The following is a 20,086-nucleotide window of genomic DNA, read 5'->3' as shown; positions in this document are numbered from 1 at the left end:
GCGCTGTCTGTTGCACTAGACTGATTCCCAGACTGGTCTGTTTTCCTGATGATCACAGGACAAAGGACTCTGTCACATTAATCATCTTTGTTTTGTTAAACGGCCCATCTTAACTCAAAAGCTGACAATGGTTGGGAAGCTGCCACCACCTTAAGTAAACCGCTCAAGTATTTAACTACTTTATCCATTATAGAATGTATACCTCATCTCTGGACTGTTTTTTCTTGTACCATTGTTGGGCAAAGCAGCAATTAGAGGAGCAAAAATTTAATCCTACATAAGATATGTAGGTAGATTTAGGCTTTGATCACATCACTCCTAAGCACTCCTCCTCCATAAGATGTCTTCCAACTCCTTAACAGACCTTAGAGCTCTTGCAGGAAGCCTTTCAGACTTGTTAACTTCCTCTTTGAACTGTAGATGTCAAAACTGGGAATTCTTTCCCACCAGTAATCAGATCCATGGAATTAGCAGACACAATATAATCTCTTGCAATATAATCTCATTACACCTGCTCTGCATTCCCTGCTTATACATCTGAGGATGGAATTAGCCTTTCTGACTGCAGCTTTCTGCTGGGAGCTCACTTTCTACACCATCAGTCAAGCCTTTGCCGGTGTCACTTCTTGCACCGACAGAGCAGACAGACAAGAAGTGTGGCCTGTGCTGAGAAACTCACCATTGGGCTGTTTCAAAAACACACATGCTTGTACCAACTTCAACATTTTCACACTTGCTAGCGAGTCAATTTTCAATCCAATTACTACAAAATTTCTTAATTTGGTATCATTCCAGGTTTTTTTTTTAATCAAAACACAGTGAAAGACTTATCAGATTCCTTGCTGGCACCCTAGTATGTCAACAGCTTTGACATTTATCAGCCAAATCCATAACCCAAACCTAAAACTTACATCTCCAAAAGTTACCAAGCAGTTTTACGGATTCTTTTCCATAAACAGATGAGACTTGGCATTAACTAGAACTCTCCCCTTGTTTTTAAATGATTGATCCTTGTATGTGCCATTTCCTTATTCTATCTGAGGTCAAAAAGGAGCTGGTAGGCCTGTAATTACAAGTGTCAGATTACTTCTGTTTTTCACTATTATTTTGTCTCAGCCTATGGGGAATCTGCCAGATTTTCAAAGTGAAGGAAAGTTAAGTCTAGATAAGAGCCGGAGAGAAACTCCTCTCCTTCCCCTGCTGCTTCATAGGGTAAAGTAGGTGCTTACTCTAAAGGTGTGATAGGTTTTGTAGAGACCTGGAGAGCAGCTCGCCTCGCTAGTTAACCAAAACAGGCCCAGGGGATGTGAACCAGCAGAGGCTCCTGAATCTGTCCCAAATATAAAAGACTTTCTAATGAAGAAGGAAATGGAAAGCTGAGACAGGAAAGAGTTTATTTGTGTGATGGGTGCTCATATATAATTTATGTACAATAAATGTTTCTAGCTATTTCATTAGTTGCAAATAAAGTGATACAAATGTGCAGCACTTGCAGCTGGTGTGTGCCTGGGGCTGCTTCCAACAGAATGGCAGTGGTTCACCGGGGGGGGGGGGGGGGGGGGGTGTGATTTAACACTCCAGCAGCCCCGCTATCCACATTCTGCTGCAGGTTAATCCCTGGAGCAGATGCTCACCACTTTTTCAACCACTCATAGCTTGGCTTATTAACTTAAACAAAGATTTCCATTTAAACTATCGCGTTTGCCCCAGACTATGGTAGGTAAAGAGCCAGCATCCATTTGTCTCTCCCACCTTCTGCAGAGCTCTGGGACAAAGAGCGCAACAGGCACGTGCCTGGAGCAAGGGGAGAGAAACCAACTTAAGCTGCGAGAGCATTTTTTGAGCTTAACATGTCAGCAGCTATTTCAGTCATCAGAAACTCTTTCACATCAGTGAAATGCAACACAAAATTGGGGGAAACCAAAGGAAAAGTACACCACACGAGGTACCTGTATGGGTCTGCTGCTGTTGAACAGAGCCTGGACTAGCAGAACCTCTTGGGCTGCAGGACACTCATATCCTACCTCAACTCTTCCCATGTGGGCAGCTCATTTAAACCCTTGTGACTCCCTGGGGCATCTCCAAGGCAAGCAGGCTTAGTGAATGGTGCTCAAGGGAGGGAGATGTCCACTGGGAAATGTCTGCAGGGTGCAGGTCTGTGGTTCAGTCCCTTGCTGAGGCCTCTCCTCATAAGTCCTGTTCTCCTTCCAAAACAAATCAAGTTAGAGAAAGAGGTCTTCACCTCCACAACCTTGTGCAGAGGGCAGGGATAAGACGGCAGCTTTCCTCTTGCAGGGGGACATCAAGCAGTGTGCATGACAAATGGCAGAAGACCCATTAAGGATCCATGTGCTGGGGAGGTGGGGGCTGCGCTGTGGTTGTTAAGTGCCTCTCCGCTTCCCCCAGCCCCACTGTGGGCTGCCCAAGCAGTGCCCGCACCCAACAGCAACAGCTCTCCACTCATCAGATTTCCCCTGTCTCTTTGCAAGGATCTTTCCCTTGCTCTGGGCTGCTGGGGCAGGGAAGGAGCTGGTCCCTGCCCCAGAGCAGTAACTGCTCTGCAGGCCCCAGCAGCTCCCCAGACCTGCCTGCTGCCCGCAAACCCAAAGGCTGGGAGCCAGCATGCTGGGGCTGGTTATGGGATACATTTTGCCCTGTGATTGCTTTTATTTTCCTGTCCACTGCAGCATATACTCACAATGTGAGGCTTTATATAGAGGTGTATCTTCTGTATATCCTCTGAAAGAAATCAGTTAAGCGAGCAATAGCATGCTTTTTTACTTGTATAACTGCACAGGAGAGTTTGGGGTACAGGGCTACTACTAATAAATCACCATAAATTGATCAATATGTCAGTACTTTAGTGCTTGAATTCAGCCTGCTATGGGGAATTTGTCCCTTGGTAGCAATCAATCTGCTGTACTTAAAGTTTCCTCACCACATCTGCAGCTAACACAAACTGATCAATGCTGTTCCAGTCAACGAAGCGTAACAGCTTTGCACGTCCCAGTGTTCCCCTTGCAAGTCTCCTCCTCCTTTGTAAGGACACAGAGGTTAAATTACCCCTTGCTAAGTCCATGGGATATCTCATAATAACTCCCAATTCTTAAGCAAAACTAGCCTTTCTTACCAGCAGCCCAGTCAGCCCAGCCAACACCCCAGCAACTTGCCAGGTGGAGTCTAATTTGGTCCTCCACAGGCAGCAATCACACTGCAGTAGCCTGCAGCACTTCATAGAAGCAGATGCAGTGAAATGAATTCAGTGAGCCATCCAAATTTTGTCATGCCTCCAAAACAGGGCCCTCCTACCGGGGGCTGGTTTGCCAGGCCGTGTTGGGGGAGATAGGCAGTCTTGTAAGATGGTGGGCTGCTCTCGCTGCGCTTTCAGAGGGGTAAGGAGCATTGCTGGAGAAGACACAAGGGACCTGGAGAACATCTCAACAATCTGGCTTTGGCTTATAGGATGACAGTCCTGCTGCTGCTGAGGGAGGGTTCAGAGTTGCATCTGAGTGCAAACTTTTCCACTTGGAGCTCTATCCCACATCACCTATTGCTGATGATTTCCATAAGGAATTTTTCCTTTCCTGTGAAGTCCCTGCTGATGGAGCCTCCTACCAGAAGTTTCTTGGAATGCAAGTCACAGGATTCAGAATTCACAGCAGAACACATCTTTCTCACCCAAGTCCCAGAAGTCATCTATGTGACCCAAAGCAAAGGGAACCCAGATTCGACTGGCTGCTTGAATGGGGCGTGGTGGGGGAGAAGGTCCAAGACCTGTGAGTGGTGATGCACGTACCACCATTTACAGCAGTATCCCATGATTATCCAAAACATGGCTTGAGCTCTAGGCTGTTAACAAGCTCCCTGGGACCAGCTCTCAGCATGTAGTACTCAGAGGATGTTGCCTGCAGGTGCAAGTTCTCAGAGGTTAAGTTCCCCATGCCCCAGGGACACATGGCAGCCAAGGCCTGGGGACCCTAAAGGAACAGCTGGCTGGACAATGCCACTGCCTTCGATGGGCTCATTCCACTGCTCCCCAGAGGTGGGTCTGGCTCATGAGGATAGGCTGTGTGTCACGTTTCAGGTTTGCGAGCCCAACGCTCTCTCCTTTTCAGACTGCAGTTAAATGGCAATGGATTTTTCTGGCCATAGCCTGTTGTCCTGCCAACCACAGAGGTTTGTGCAAGGGGTCTGCATCACTCTTGCTCCCCTTCCTCAAAAGCCATGCCGTAGACAGAAGGACCACAAGCTGAGCAGCCACTGTCTAACAACTACATCGCTTTCTGATGGCTTGTTGTGAAGAAATCCCAGCAATTCACAGGAGGGCCCTGCTCTCTGTAATAGCAGCAGCAGCAATTGATTATTGAGTGCGTTTTACAAATCTGTTCTGCAAAGATGTCTCTTGCTTTTCACCTTTTGTAATTAGACACCCACCTCTGACAGTTGTAGGAAAGAAGCTGTAGATGGTACTGTGGCCTCTCTCCCTCCGCATGGCTTCCCAGTGCCTGTGGTCTGCTTTCCTGCTCCTCCGTAGAGGCCCAACAAAAAGCAATACACTGGACTTCCCAAACCTCTAAGAATTCATGTTCTGATTTCCTTTCTAATGGTTCACCTGGAGGGAAGGCTGTGAGCTGTGTAGCTCTCATTTCTTCCCTGTGATGGGTCCCCAAGGTTACCTTTCAGCTGCTGTGGTGCAGAGCCTAATTTGCTAGGATGAGTTTGAGCTAGGCAGGAGAAACGGGGCTGTAAGCTTCTACACTGGTTACTTGCAAGCTTTGCAGGCTCTTCTGAAAATGTATTGTGTAATTTAGGAGACTGATGTGCCGAACTAAGAAGAGAGTTTTCAATTACCGATATAAAAATGACTCCCTAAGAACAGGCATTCATTCTGCTCTCTCCAACCATTCCAGCAAGGCGTCCCACTGCTCACAGTGCGGTTTGACTTTGCTTTGTTTGACTGCAGAGCCCTTGGCTGAAGGAGAATGGTTGTGGTCTACATTAGACCTGGTAGACTCTGACTGCTGGAGGGAATGCAAGGCACCAGCAAGCAGTATTCCCAGGCATACTCCGGTATTGACTTTCTCAAAGCCCGGTCTATGCAGCCACCCCCTTTCTGGGCAACTAGTGAGGAAAACTGTGTAGAGACCTCTCTGGCTGAGAGGGGTCTGTTTTTGCAGAAGAGGAGTGGCGTGGCTAAGGCAGTGCTGTCTGCTGTTTATCTGCTGTTTAACTTGGCCCCGCAGTAGAGTCAGTTCACTGCGATGGGTCACAGTACGGGAGAGTGACTCTCGCCCCTGGAACAACATGATTCCAGCAAGCGTTAAGAGTTCAGAAGAGTTTCCCCATCAGAGAGCAACAGAAGTTCAGCACTGATGTCAAGCACTGAGCCTGTTTGATGTCCCTGTGATGATCCTGGGTCACAGTTAAAACATCTCACACTGCGACGCTGCAGTACAGGTAGTTTCCATTACCAGTAGTGCATCTTCTGGAGGGAGTCAAGGATACAGCCATACCTCCACAACTGCGACTCCTCACAGGTCCCTATCGTGCCCAGTAGATTGATCCCACTTTCAGACCCCATGGATATAATTAACTCCTCGTTATGCTTACTAAGCCCCATCTGAACACAGGCTCCGTGTAAGGCACCAGCTGCCTCCCCACAGCTTCTCCCTGCCTCAGGCACTGCAGGGGAGAGCTTGCAAGAGCTGGCTCAGGCCAGAGACTCCAGGACCAGCTGGAGGAGGTGGAGGCTGCCATGGTTTCACCTGTTTGCTCAGCCAAGGGGTTCCAGGGTCTGGAGAAGGGGGCAGGCTGGGTTGCTGTGTCTGGGGGAAGAGCAAGGTCAGGAGAAAAGCAAGTAGCAGCAGAGCTGTGGAGGGTGCAGTGTTTGCCAGGATGGCCCCCGGCTGTAGGGCCCAGGGTGGGGAATGGTGGGGAAGCGGGAAACGCTCCCCAGGCAGGGGAGGCCGCCCTACCCGCCCACCACCCCGCTTCCCAGCTGGAGCCCCGGAACCGTGAGGTGATGAGGGAACACAAAGATGGCGGCACTCGCCGGTCCCTCTCGGGCTCTGGGAGCCCCGGGCCGGCGGGAGGCGGAGGCCCCGGGGAGGCGGGGAGCAGGGCGGTGCGGTCGGCCCGGGCCGGCCCGTCCTGCTGCCGGGCTGCGTCCTGTTGCCGCGGCCCTGCTCTGCCGTCCCGGCCAGCCAGAGCGGTAGGATGGGGCTGGGGTGCAGCGGGCGGGGCGGGGAGCGGGGCCGGGGCGGCCGCCAGCAGCCGCTGCGCTCCGGGGTCCGCTCTCAGCGACGTACGGGGGTCGGTGCCCGGGCAGCCCTTTCCCGGGGTGGGGACCGGCTGCCCTGGGGCGCCCTGAGGTGAAGGCCTGGGTGTAGCGGCCCTTCCTGCCCGCCTGGGGAAGCCCCCACCCAGGAGCCGCGGTGGGGGGACACCCCAGAGCCGCAGCCCCGCTGGGCCCGGGCGGGGCAACCAGGCTCTGCCAGGAGCCCGGGTCGTCAGGCAGGTCTGTGAGGAACGGGCAGGTCCACGGTCACGCCAGGAAATCTGCCCACAGTTGTCAGGATCCGGCCCGGCAAGTGCAGCCGCCTTCAGGCACAGCCCTGTGATCAGCAGGCAGGGCCACGGTCTCCGGGGCTGGGGCATCGCTGGGGCTGCTCTTGGGCTGAGCTTAAATGGGTGTGAGGGAAGGATGTCGGGGAGTCCCCAGCCGTGGCTGATTGGGACCATCAAGGCCTGTGAGGGCTCTCAGGGCCCTGACAGCAGCCTCCCCTCGCAGCCCACCCTCTGTTCTCACACCTTACAGAGGTATGGGCTCAGGAGGGACTTGCTGTAGAGTGATTTAATTGCTGTGGGGCCTCGGGGGGCTATTTAAGGGAGCAGAGATCTGAGAAGTCACTGGGAAGGGGATATGACATGAAAAACTTGGGGATGGGGATAGTCAGACTGCCCATGAGGGGCTTCAGGGGTCAGGAGGGCTTGAGGGTAAAGGGGAGATACTCAAACCACCCCTGGAAGATCCCCAGAGACTGGGTGGTACCGGGAGGTTCACTCAGGAGCCTGGAGTTGAGCAAAGGTCAGATGTAGCTCAGTGATTGCCAGGCAGATTGGCAGTAATGAGACAGGTTTGAGGTCTAGCGGGTGCCTGGCAGGTTGTGGACCATGCAGGGTCCCTGGCCCTGTGGGGTGCACGGAGGGTGTCAGCAGTGACCAGCTGTGTGGCATGTAGCCAGCTGCTCTCTCGAAGGTGCCAACTGGTGGTGTGAAAGAAGAGAAGCACCAAGGTAAAAGAGGAGAAGGTGATAACAGTTTAGTATTGGAGGCAGCATCCTTATTCCCTAAATTGTCTTTTTGGTCCAGGACAGGTGTCTGGCTGACTGCAGCTAGCTGGGGGAATTCTGTGTGGTTTCCTCTTGCCAGATCTCCTGCGCCTTCTGGTCGGGTTGCAGCTGCTGCAGAGACACAGAGAAGAGGCTTTCTCCTGCATAGGGAAAGCTTGTTTCTTCCTAGGAGCATCACTAGTACGTGCTGGGAGGAGGATTCCTTAAACAGGCAGGCAAGGACAGCAGCTTGGGATGTTGAATGGGGACCTATAAATCAGCAAGCTGCTAATTAAGACCACAGTAGGCTGGTGAGTTACTAAAGACCTGTATCACTCTTTTCAGAGCTCTGGGCCATTAACAGGATCCCTGGGACCTACTCTGAGCACGTGGCTCCCCAGGGACATCGCTTGCAAGCACTCTATTTTGGGCATGTTCTCAGAGTTGAAGTTCCCTGTGCCCTGGGGCCACGTGGCAGCCAAGGCCTGGGGACCCTCAGAGGGACACCCCGTGTTGTGCTTGCATGGCTGGCTGGACAATGCCAACACCTTTGACAAGCTCATTCCGCTGCTCCCCAGAGGTAGGTCTGGCTCATCAGGATGGTTCTTGTTGTGTTGCAGGGCTGCACATCTCATACTCTTTCCCTTTCAGATTGCTATTATGTGGCAATGGATTTTTCTGGCCATGGTTTGTCATCCCACCGACCTGCAGGCTCCCCCTACCATTTTCTGGATTACGTGACTGATGTGCGCCGAGTGGCAGCAGGTGGGTAGTTGAAGGGACCCTCGAGGGAAACGTTTGTGCAGGGGGTGCTGTATTCCTCCTGCTCCTTGGAACAAGCAGGCAGCATTTACTGCCAGGAGAGGGGTCAGTTCCCTCTGCTTCTCCCCAGCCTGACCTTGTGACCACAGACTGAGTAAGCATCCCTGTTTCTCACTATTTTGTGAGAGGAAGAAACAGTAAGCGCTGGGAAACAAGTGTTTCCATACTAAAAAGCAGTAGTGGCGAAGTAGTGGATGCAATGAAACAGTTCTGCTAGACTGACTTTTTCTAAGCAGCCAGTGACCTCTAATCAGTGCTAAGTGTAAGCTGGAGACTCTCCTGGTTATCCCCAGTGACAGCTTTCTGCTTGCTTTAGTATCATACAAAGAAATCTGAAAACCAAGAGGTCTTGGGCTTCTAATATCTGCTGATTTAACTGTTCATCTATATGCTGATCTTGGGGGGGGGGGGCGCGACTGTGGCATGTGCAGTTTTGCATCCCTCATTCAATATACAAAGAGCCTCTAGAAGTTCTTTGACATGCCAGAGGGTAAAAAACATTTTTCAGTGAGGTGTGTTTCAGGTGGGCAGCGCTGATGAAGCACTATTTTCCCATAAGCCTCTCGGAGCACGCTAAAAATGGACTGAAGAGCCTGATGTGCTAAATGGTGCAGAGAGCTTTTACTTGGAATAATCATACTTTCCTTGAGGCAGCAGATCTGGCTCTGTGTCCTCACAGCTCTTGCGGAACGCCCTGTGGCAGGATGCTCTGTCAAGGTCTCTCTCTTCCAGCAGATGCTGCCCAGCCAGGTTCCTTTGCTTCTTGCCAGTCTCATGTCTGGCAATGACTGGGAATTTGCTGTAGTTTGTTTGCCGTACAGAGAGAGCTTGAGAGCTGTGTGACTTAACTACCAAGGAAATGAGGTGGTAGATGTTCTTTTTCTTTAAAACTGGCCTACTTAGCCACCTTGTTTCTGGATTAGGAAGCAAATTAAGCAGAGCAAAAACCCTCCTGGGAGAAGGGGCCTGTGTTGGTGGAGAAGCAGCAAGATGCTGCTGCTCTGGTTTCTAATGCAGCGCTGTCTGTTTTTGTCTGTTGCCACTCAGCCTTGCAGTGGAGACGGTTCACCCTGATGGGTCACAGTATGGGTAAGTGGCTCTTGTCCTTGTAAGCTGTGAAATTCATGGAAATAGGAGTAGATAATCAACTTACAAGACATGCTGCTAGGAGCTGGGTTGAAATATTTATTATATTGTGTCAAGTACCAGCTTCCTGCTTGAGTGATTAAAAAAAAATAGTGCTTTTGTTTGAAATGCCTCTGCTTTCAAGACCCTGTAGTACAAACAGTGTTAACTCTTGCTGTGGGCCTCTTGCTCCCCCCCAGGGAGGAACAGTGATGAGCAAAGAGCGGTGGCTTGCAGCAGGCCTTCATGCCTGGTCCCCACAAGGCCACAAAGCCTGGGGACAGCAGGGCCTTTCTTGGTGGGTCATGGAGCTTGCTGAGGGGAACCAGACTCCAGGCTTTAACCCTTTGTGCTTGGGACGTGATTGGGTTTTTCTACGATTTGAGTTTTGCTCCCTAGGGCTGCTCTGGCCACAGCTCACAGTACCTGCACGCCACACTGTTTCAAAATAGTAATGCCTCCCTGGCCTTTGCTGCCTGAAAGGGAAATGGGGCTAGCACAGGATGGAGAGTCCAGGTGGCCAATAGCCCTGGGCTCTGCCTGCATCCTGGGGGAGTTTTAGTCTGTAGCTGGGGCTTTGTCCCTTGGTACAACATGCATTTGTCCTTCTGAGGCAGCTTCTGCTGTGGGGAAGGGGAGTTTCTGTTATCGACGGGTGTCCAGTGCATAACTGAATACGCTTCTTTCCTTTGCAGGTGGGTCTGTGGCAGCAATGGTGAGTAAGGGATCCTTTCTTCATGGGGTTTGTGATTTCTGCAGCTGGAACAACAAGTGGGAGAGGAATGAAGGGACAGGCCATGTGGGACTTGGATCTCAGGGGAGGAGAGTCCCTTCCCTGACTCCCTCTCCAGTGCAGCAGGATGAAGACATCACTCAATGCTGAGCTTCTCTTTCTCTCTTATTTCATCTCTCCTCAGTTCTGTTTCCTTTATCCTGAGATGGTGGACAAGCTGATCCTGCTGGAAAATCTTGGATTCCTGCTAGCTCCAGAGGTTAGATTTCACATGTCCTTTCCCTCCCTTTTTAAAATAAAAAGTAGATTTTTTTTTTTTCTTTCCCTTATTTGTTCAGAGAAAGCACTGATGTGGCCAGTTCCTGGCAGGTCACACAAGTCTCAGGGCTCTTCCTTTTGGCAGGAACAGATCTGCTTCTTGTTGCATGGGCTGAGGTCCCTGCTTAGGGTGGCCCTTGGGGGACACTTGGTAGTGCTCCGCATCCTGCAGTCCCTTAGCACCGAAATTCACTTGTCTGTGCCATGCCCTTGTACAAAGGGTGCTGAAACCTCTGCCCAAGCAGCTGCCAGCCAAGGTTGTACTTTTGTCAACGGCTTGTTGGGTGACCCGGGTGTAAGATTGGTGGATTTCTTTTTCTGTTCCTGGCAGGAGACAAAGCTGCATTCCCAACCTGCCATCATTGCTGCCAGATGCTGGTTGGCAGAAGTGAGACAGAAGCCCAAGGTGGGAGAGATAAAAGAGCACAGATTTCTGTTGTTCTTTTCAACAGGCATCCTCAACTCAAAAGTGAGATAGGAAGGAGATTGCAGGGGTAAAAAATTAGTAAGTTATTTCCAGCAGTGCTTAGCTTTTTGTTCCTACCTTGCCTTTTAAGTATTGCTGTTCCCTTTTTCCCAGAAATCGTCATTTTTAATAAGATGTCCATAACTGGTACCAGTTCTGAGGGATGCTGAAGGGCAAAGTGCCCTCTTCTACTCGCTGATAAGGGGTAAAATGATTCAGAAGAGAGGGGTTGCTCCTTTTCCCTACCTCTCTTTGTTTCAGGACACTGAGGCATGGCTGAAATCAAAACGGATGGTGATTGACAGATTACTGAGTCTAGAGGCGAAGCAGCAAACTCCCAAAGCACGTAGCCCCGAAGCAGCATTGCAGAGGTGGGTTTCCATCTGTCCTCTTCATTTGCTGCCTGCTCTCACCTTGGATAGAATTACAGCTGCTTGAATGAGAAAGGGAAACTGTCCTTACACTTTCCCTTTCAAGTCCTCTGGAATTTCAGGAAGACCTTTTGCTTCTGCTGCCAGAGCCGCTGTTTCTTCCTGCTCTTTTTCTGAAGCAGCCTGAGAGCTCGCTGTCACCTTGTCATGCCATTTTCGCTTCGCTTCCTCCCTTTTCCAGCAAACAATCTCTCTGCCATGTCTCCCCCAGGCTCTTAGAAGCAAACAGACATCTGACAGCAGAGGGTGGGGCAATCCTGCTGCAGCGAGGAGCAACTGAGACACCCGCTGGTAAGGGGCTGCTTGGAGACAGGGCTCCTCACAGTGCTGGGTGTGGGGAAGGGAGCGGTGCCAGCAGCCATTGTCTTCCACAGGGTACAGGGTGCCCTAGCTACAAGTTTACACAGCCTAAATGAAATGAATTGGGTCTGGAGGCAGAGCTCTCCAGTCTCAGCAGTTGGGGTTGATGGTTAAGTCCTAGAACAGCTAAAGACATGACATCAAAAAAGGGAAAATCTGAATTAATTCTGTTCCTCTCATCTCAAAAAGTCTTGGGCAGACCCCAAAGGTGAGGAGGAGAGCAACTTCTGCTGCTGTAAGACATGAAAACCTTGGTTTTTTCGTTCCAGGGCTGGTGTATAACAGAGACATGAGAGTCCGTACGGTGAGCGTTGCTTTTCTGACGTGCCCCCTGCTGCTTCTGAGCCCTGAGCTTACAGAAACCAAAAAATAGGGGAGGCCTGCTCACTGAGCCCAGACCCTGCCTCCACCCAACTGTTTACTTTCTGCTTCCCTAATTCCCACATCTCTTTTAAATGCTGCTGTTAAAAGAGCCTCCACTCAGTCATTAACTGACTCAGCTTACAGAGTCACTGGAAAATGTTACAGATTTTTGTAGCAGTTCTTCTGCCCCAGGGCCTCCTGGCCACATTTTCCTGCCGTTGTAACTCTTCAGGCAGCAGATGGATTGGATGCTCTAGGTGAGGTTCTTTGTCAGGACACCCGTATAAGACAAGGGGGGAGAGAGGGGAGCAAAGTCCTTATGTTTGGTATTTTGATAGCTTTGTGCCACTTTAGAGCAGGCTGGGCCTCTTCTACCTGTCCTACTGCCAGGCTATGAAAACCAGAGTAGTGTACTGTCTCCTTTTTAGTAAAAGGATTTTTAAAGCTTTTCTCTGCTATGAGATCATTCCCATATGTGCTGCATCCCAGCAGGCAGCGTTGTTGGCAGCCCTGAAACGCAGCTGGACAGAAGGAGCCTTTGCAGAGCCAGCTATTCTTGTGCACAAGCCTGGCTGCCTGTCGTGTCCCAGAACAGCAGCTTTGGGGCCGCAGCCGCTTCTGCCTTCAGAGCTGCTAGTGCGGCAGGGATCAGGGACACCCTCTGCCCCCAGCTGCTGTCCCTGACCTTTGCCACTCTATCTTTGCACCTGCAGCAGAGTCGAGAGTCCTTCACGGTGGAGCAGTGCGTGAAGCTCCTGCAGAAGATTCAGGACCGTGTTCTCATCATTGTGTGAGTGAGACACAAGCCAAACCAACCCTTGCTGCCTCCCCGCAGGCCTGGGTGGAGGGGATGGAGGTTAGGAAGGAGTCCTCTGCTACCCCCTCAACTGCAGTGGCCCCCTAGACCTTCGGGCCAGTTGGCACAACTGTACAGCCTCACATGTGAGAAGCATTTCCCAATTCCCCACCACTGCCCTGGGCGGGGGAGGCTGCTGGAGCTGGCAGAGAGCAGCTGGCATGTCCTCCTCGCAGCCTGGCATTGCATTTTCAGTCTGGACCTCCCTGGCACAAGGCTGACTGAGGAAATGCCTGGCCTGCCCTGTCCTCCCCACACTCATGCCTTCACGCTGCTGTCCCATTACTTTGTTGGCCCTACAGCCAGGGCCATCCTGGCAAACACTGCAACCTCCACAGAACTCCTCCTACTTGGTTTCCCCTGGCCTGACTGTTCCCCCAGACACAGCAACCCAGCCTGCCCCCTTCTCCAGACCCTGGAACCCCTTGGCTGAGCAAACAGGTGAAACCATGGCAGCCTCCACCTCCTCCAGCTGGTCCTGGAGTCTCTGGCCTGAGCCAGCTCTTGCAAGCTCTCCCCTGCAGTGCCTGAGGCAGGGAGAAGCTGTGGGGAGGTAGCCAGTGGCTTGCACAGGGATCCACAAGCTGTTAAGCTGTCTGGATGGGTAGTTAGGTCTGTCAGTCCTCCTCTGCATTTTTATCCATGTCCTTGGAGGGAAAGATCTGCAGGGCTCTGGCTACCTTGGCCTGCATGGTGCTGTTAAAAGACTCTAGGAAATGAGAGGGAAGCGCTAAAGCTGAGAAACTAGGTGCAGTTTTGGCTTCCCTGGTCTGCTGAAGTCATAAGAGCTCAAGGATTTTCCTGCTTGTCCAGAAATGCAACATTATGATGAGGACAGGTCCTCTAGGCCATACAGAGTACAAACCTTTGAGCCTGGGCTGTCACCTTGTCCCATCACCTGCAGCACAGTAGGAGATGGCACGATCTTAGTTCTGCAGGTCTCATGCTGGCTTTTCCAGGAGGACTGCCCTGGTACTCCTCTGTCAGGGCACACCCTGTTTAAAACAGCAGCAAGGAGTGGGGAAAGGGACAGAGGGGAGATGTAGAAGCTGGCAGGAAGGAAAAAGTTGGGCAGAAGACAGGGTGGGGGCAGAAGACAGGGTGGGGGCAGAAGACAGGGTGGGGGCAGAAGACAGGGTGGGGGCAGAAGACAGGGTGGGGGCAGAAGACAGGGTGGGGGCAGAAGACAGGGTGGGGGCAGAAGACAGGGTGGGGGCAGAAGACAGGGTGGGGGCAGGGAATGATGTACTCAGACCAGATGAGCCAGCCCTGGGGGGGATATAAGTTAACCCGTCTCCACTCTGATTCTACCAGGCAGTCACCCAAAGTTTTAAACAGATAGTCTGATAGAAAATAGCTGCTTAGCCAAGCTGTGCAGTGCTCCTCTGACTATCACGTATCACCCTGTAACCCTGCTGTTTACAAGCACCCTCAAAAGAGCAGTTGGGTCTGCTGCCCCACACTCTTGGGGACGCTGCTTCTACCCAGGACAGCAGCAAAGACAAATGGAGACACACTACTGAGTGCTGTACTGAGCCTTGCCATTGCCTTTCAGAGCAAAAGATGGACTCTTGGTCCCGCACAAGCTCGACAACAGAAATTATTTTGTGAAAGCCCTACGGGAGGTGTTCGAGTCTACCCTCAAAAAGGTGAGAGCAAACTCCATCCTTCTGTCTCTACTCTATGCACCGCCAGCCTGGGAGCAGCAGCTGGGATGCAGCTCACCTTGGTGGACACCTCCCTGCCCCCCAGGGATTTGTCCTGAACAACACAATCCTCGCATGGAGGGAAGCCAACTTTTCCCCTGCTGCCAATGTCCCAAGTCAGTACTGCCCTCCGGACCCAGCTGTTCCCTCACCCTCCCATCCCTGTCCTGCCTCACCTCCCCTTACCCGAGTGCTGCACAGCAAGCAGAACTTGTCTGAGTGAATGCTTTCCTGCTCCACGTCTTCTTGTATCTTCTCCCTCCAGCACATCCAGGTAGTAGAGGTGCCTGGGAGTCATTTTGTGCACCTGAACGAGCCTGAGGTGGTGTCTGGGATCATCAGCAACTTCCTGACGGCGCAGAACGCCAGAGCCAGGCTCTAGGAAGCCCTCACTGCGGCAGCAGTCCAGAATAGGGAGCTAAACAGCAGGCTCTGGAAGAATTGTCAGTGTTCCTACCTCGCATCCAACATCAGTTTCATGATACTATTTCCTAAGCTTAGCTCACTACAGGGCAGAAGCAGGTCTGCCAGGTGTTCCCTGGAGAGCTGAGCAAAATATCTCAGTTGTCGAAGAGAAAAGGAATCCTTCCTCCACTTCCAGCTCTGTGCCTACAGGGACAGAGGCCCAAAGCAGCCTTGTCCTTGCTTGCTCCTAACTTGCACCCTGAAATGGAGCAGGAGTACAGGCAAGGGCATCCTCTGGGAGAGCAGCAGCAACAGTGAGTGGCTCATCTCACCTCCTCCTTGAGGACGGTGCAACCAGTCTCCTCCCAGGGTTAGGCCTACTGAAAAACCAGGAAAGCCTTCTGCTTTTCTGCCTTCTTCCATGGGTGCTGAGCTCAGAGGGCCTCAGTGTCTCTTCTACCGTGAGAGATGCCACTTTAAAAAAAAAAAATCCACTTAAATAAGAGCTCACCTGGGTACAGAAGGCATTTTTAATAACTCCTAGAGAATGAGTCACTAATCCTCCAGCTGAAGCAGCTGGGAGAACTACTAATAATGGAAAAGTTGGCAGAGATTATTTCTATTCTTCTAAATAAAGATTAATCTTCCCCATGTTAACTCTGTCTTCTTGAATGTATAGGAGAGTGAACCTCCTTTCTTTTGGGATGCTCCCCCAAGCAGCTATAACGCCAGTCTTAAAAGGCAGAGAGTTTTACATGCGTTCTGCTTTGGATAGGGCGTATTCAGGATCCATCTGCTTCCTACTTAAATTATTGCAAAAAGCCAACTGAAGCAAGCAGGCCTGGCAGTCTCCCCATGCAATGGAAACTGCACTTGCAGTGGGTTTTCTAGGGGAGAGTGAATCTGTTTTAACCCAGCTCTGTGGAATTCACCAGCATTTCCACCTTACATTCACGGTCACCCCCACATTGAGGCTGCAGGCAGTAAAATAAATGTGTAAAAGCCTGGGGGTGGGTGAGTTACAGCCCCTTTCTGGTCACAGAGTGTGCCAGGCTGAACAATCATGAAGTCTGAAACCGCACAAACATTATGTGGGCCATCCAAAAGCACTGCCCTGCAGCTGTACGTGCCCGTTGCCATCCTCACCCGCCTCCTGCGGGCTGGTGACGGGTTAAGTGGAAATGGGCCTTGGCAAGAGTCTGGTTTCTCCCTCCCGATCCTGGCTGCCATCTCACTTCGTTCTTGTGATGGTGCTGAGCAGCAGAAGCTCCCATAGCCCTGGCTGTAGAGGTCCACGCGCAGCTGGAAAACTGAGAATCTCAACAGCCGGCTGAGAGCGAGCTGCCCGGGAGGGAAACACCAAGGGAAGGGGTAGGGCTCTGTACCACACCACTGACCTCTGCTTGTAACAACAGGTATGGGAACTTCCCAGTTGGGCTTTTCCCAAGGTCACTTCCCTCCTCTACTTACTCACCCCCAGATAACGCGCAAAGGAGCACCGGCATACAAGCCATGACTTTAATCGCCACCCCAGCACACAAGCAGACCAAGGGAAAGAGAGGCGTTCCCATGTTCTGAGAACATAGCAGCAGTTTATTTACAGTTCTTCAGCTGTTCCCTGCCTCTCAGAGGCTGTGCTAGGTCAATCCCAGCTCTCACCAAGCTTTAGGAGGGCCTTGGGTGGCAGGGAGACAGAGGTTGTCACAGAAAGTGCCTCTGTCCCTTGATGAGAGCACCCTGGGAAGGTGCCGCAGGGCCAGAAGATGGCTAGGAGAGCGGGAGGATACTGGTGCAAGTGAAGAAAGCTCCCCCTCCAGTGGCGGTTGCTGCAATCTCCCCTTTCAGATCCAGGGGGAAGAACAACCTGAAGCTGCCTCAATTCCTTGAAATCCTTTGGCACACTGAGTCCACAGACATCTCCCCTGCCCTCTCCAGCACAGGCATCCGAGGAAATAGCTCGGCACAGCTTAGTATGGCCGAAACTTGCGCTGGGCTCGCATCAGGGCAATTCTCTGCTTGTCCTCCTCAAATTTCTTCCTCAACTGGGCGATGTCTGAAACAGGGAGAAAGATAAAAAGGACAGGTCACACGGGAGCAGCAGATCTCCCTCTCCTGGGGAGCTTCACTTCCACACACCATGAGGAGTTCAGTCCTGACACTCGCAAACATGCATTTCCCAGAGCAGGTCCTTTTGCGCCTGGGCCGAGTGCCAAACTGGAGCTCTGGCCGTTCATCTCCGGCAGTGCTGCAGCTCCATCTTGGGGAGGAAACAGGCTAGTTTTCCCTTTCAGTGGCTGCCTTTGTGCCCTCTGAAGAAACATCTATTGGAAAGCCACAATCTGTGCACGGTCCCGCAAAATATTCCTGCAGCCCTTGCTAGGACAGGTGGTGGCAAGGGGTCCCTCAAGAGCTGATGGGGCCATTCGCACAACCACCCAGCCAACAGTTCACCTGCAGCTGGACATAGCCTCCACTGAAGGAAAAAGGACACTCTTTGGGCCACAGTGTGAGAGACAAGAGACATGGGCAGGGGTCGGAGGAGACTTGGACACTCACGCTCTCTTTTGGTCTCACGATGCTGCCAGGCATAGAAGTTGAGCAGCTCTTTGCGGGCCCTTTTCTGCTTCTCTTTCTCCAGCACTCGCAGGTTAGCAGCCTCTGTCCGGGGCAGGCCAGGCTTTCGGCCCTTCCGTGTTACCTTCACCCAGCCCTCCTCATCCGGAACACCCTCCTCCTTGGCCGCTTTGGCTTCTTCCTGTGAAGAGAGGAGGGTGAGGCAGCTCAGTCCAGACAGGCTGCCAGCCAGCCTGATGCACAGCTCCCCCACAGTCCCCCAGACACACATGCAAAGTTACAGCTCCCGCTTCTGCACAAAATTTGAAGGAAAGCGTGGGATGAAGGGTGCAGGCATTCAAGTCTCAGTCACAACACTGCATGCCAGCCAGGATCCAATTTATTTGTGGATACCTATTGTAAGCCTTGGGTAGAAGCGTCAGGTGTTGTGGACCAAACCAGGACCTGACTGCCCAGCAGCAACTGGGCGTAAAACAACCTTGACAGCCAGCCTGCTTCCCTCTGCCCTTTCCACTGACGCCTGGGCACCAAGAGATCCTCTCTCTTCCTTTTCCCCTTCCCAAACAAACTCCTTAGCTGGGTCCCCTCCCCAGCCTGGTCTCACCTCTGCTATCTTTTTGTCATAGGCTTGCATGTAGGCGTCCACCTCAGCCTTCAGCTCCTCCTGATCCACGACTGAAGCCGCATAGCTGGCAATCCACTCTGAGACAGAGAAAGCAGAAGTCAGCAGTAGCCTCTGTTAGAAGCAAGCCCTAGTGCAATGCCTTTGGGCAGCTCTAGAAAGAACCGCTGTGGGGACAACACATGCTGTTCCCATTGCAGTTCAGCCTCCCCACCGCCACAGCTCACAGCCAGTAAGCGACGGAAACTAAATAATTGGAAGAGCTTGCAACTTTCCCAAGCGGGAGTGGGCTAACCTTAAACCCAAGAGGTACAACGTTCAAGGCTGTGTTCCTGCCAAGGGGTCACATCCAAAGCGCTGTCAATTTGACAGACACCTAGTGCCTGTTATTGAGTCTAACTTGCATTTTGAGGGCAAGATGCAGCCAGTTTCTCTGAATCTACGTGATACTGAAGAGATGTTGGGAAAAACTGTCCTTCTATTGTACCAAGTGACCCCATTCTCCCCTAGAGTCACTGAGTCAGACTCTAGAATGTCTGCTACAACAAAATTGCTACCTTGTGAATAGTAAAAGCATGACAGTGAGACATTGTATGTCTCCTGGCTCAGTACAAAATAGTGAGAATTAATCTAGGATGCACAGGGTAGAATTCAGCAAGGAAGGGCTGTAGTTTTTCCCTGGCACTAGCTAGCATGAAGATGGCTAGGGCTGACTTACTGCTAATGCCGGTTTTCACAGGGTGACTCTCTGTTGATATCAGCAAGGGACCTTCCCGTGACAATGCCTTGGCTGCCTGGACACCAGCTGGTTTCCTGAACACCACATACGCTACTTGAAATCCCTAAAAGAAAAAGACACCTAGGCCAGTCAGATACACCAGGGAAATTGGCAATGCAGCAAGGAGCTGCAGTATAAATCAAAGTAAAATAAAATAAAATCAAAACACAAGTTACAGTAGCATAGCAAAAAAAGATAATGTAAACTTAAATAAATTATCACATTGCCCCCAAATGGTTTCCCATAATCTCATGTTTGAAATAGCACTATTCAGTGCTTGCAATCTTTTCTCATTCTGACCACTAAAGCATCAGTTTTCACCCCGTCCCCAAACTTTACCTTTACAGTTTTGCAGTTGAAGAATTTGGACGTGAGTTTTTCTTTTTTTTCTCCTGGCTCTGGCTTGTCACAGATGTCCACAGACTGGACACGGCCGCAGCGGGCAAACAGCCTAGACAGAGCGTCCTTAGCACAGAAAATAAGAGAGAACCAACGGTACAGGAGAGCAGAATAATTTATCTCCACACCCTCCCACCCACGGACTACAGAGCGCACCGGGAAGCTCCCCGGTGTGACCCCAGCCCCCCTACCCCGCAGCCACCCCAAGGCACGCCTGGCTCCTTGGTCCACGGCCCGGCGCTCCTCAGGCAATGCTCCCGGCCTCCAGCCGTCCCCGTCGCCAGGCGATGCCCCACAGGCCACCCCCCAACCCGCCGCGGGCTCCCCTGGCCCCACTCACCGGGCCGCAGTACGGGGGGACGTTGAGGACGAAGAGCGTGCGGCGAGGCGGGTGCGCGGTGCCGGCCCCTTCCCGCACCTGGTGCTCCTTCACCAAAAGACAGTGGGACGAGCGCTGCCGCTCCCCGAACTTCACCGCCAAAGCTGCGGGCGACGGACTGGGTTAGAGACCCCGCCGCCGCCTCGGCCCCGCTCCCGGTCCCTCCCCGCTGCCCCGCGCCTCCTCCTCACCCGTGTAGCCCGGCGGCGCCGCTCCAACCACACGCTCGCCGGCGGCCGCCATCTTAGCTCGGCAGGAAGCGGCAGGGCGCAGGGGCCGCCGGGAGTTGTAGTTCCCCGCGCCGGCGCGGCGCCGCTAATGGCGGCTGAGGGGCCCGCCGCCGCCGGATGCTTGGGTGTAAAACCGTGAAAGTGTAACAGAACAACTTGCAAATTGTGGCATCACTTCAGAAGTCTGC

At 52.1% G+C, this 20,086-nt stretch overlaps 2 protein-coding genes across 2 annotated transcripts; one reads left to right on the top strand and one right to left on the bottom strand.

Moving 5' to 3' along the window:
- Positions 1–6,137: 6,137 nt before the first annotated feature.
- On the top strand, positions 6,138–15,573 carry SERHL2 (serine hydrolase like 2). The gene is made up of 12 exons (XM_086751788.1): positions 6,138–6,211; positions 7,677–7,911; positions 7,983–8,096; positions 9,201–9,242; positions 9,974–9,993; positions 10,196–10,270; positions 11,057–11,166; positions 11,438–11,517; positions 11,856–11,890; positions 12,663–12,739; positions 14,361–14,454; positions 14,777–15,573. The coding sequence occupies exons 2-12, from the start codon at positions 7,764–7,766 to the stop codon at positions 14,891–14,893; spliced, it is 912 nt and encodes a 303-aa protein (XP_086607914.1). The 5' UTR covers positions 6,138–6,211; positions 7,677–7,763; the 3' UTR covers positions 14,894–15,573.
- An 847-nt stretch (positions 15,574–16,420) lies between these two features.
- RRP7A (ribosomal RNA processing 7 homolog A) lies at positions 16,421–20,086 on the bottom strand. Its single transcript, XM_086751776.1, has 7 exons — positions 19,860–20,086; positions 19,630–19,772; positions 19,230–19,355; positions 18,831–18,954; positions 18,095–18,192; positions 17,473–17,671; positions 16,421–16,969 (listed from the first exon to the last, which is right to left on the bottom strand). The coding sequence occupies exons 1-7, from the start codon at positions 19,909–19,911 to the stop codon at positions 16,884–16,886; spliced, it is 828 nt and encodes a 275-aa protein (XP_086607902.1). The 5' UTR covers positions 19,912–20,086; the 3' UTR covers positions 16,421–16,883.

This window comes from Chlamydotis macqueenii, chromosome 1 (genome assembly GCF_036417535.1).
Source record: "Chlamydotis macqueenii isolate bChlMac1 chromosome 1, bChlMac1.mat, whole genome shotgun sequence".
In the NCBI taxonomy this organism is placed as follows: domain Eukaryota; kingdom Metazoa; phylum Chordata; class Aves; order Otidiformes; family Otididae; genus Chlamydotis; species Chlamydotis macqueenii.
This window is presented reverse-complemented; position numbering and strand designations above follow the sequence as displayed.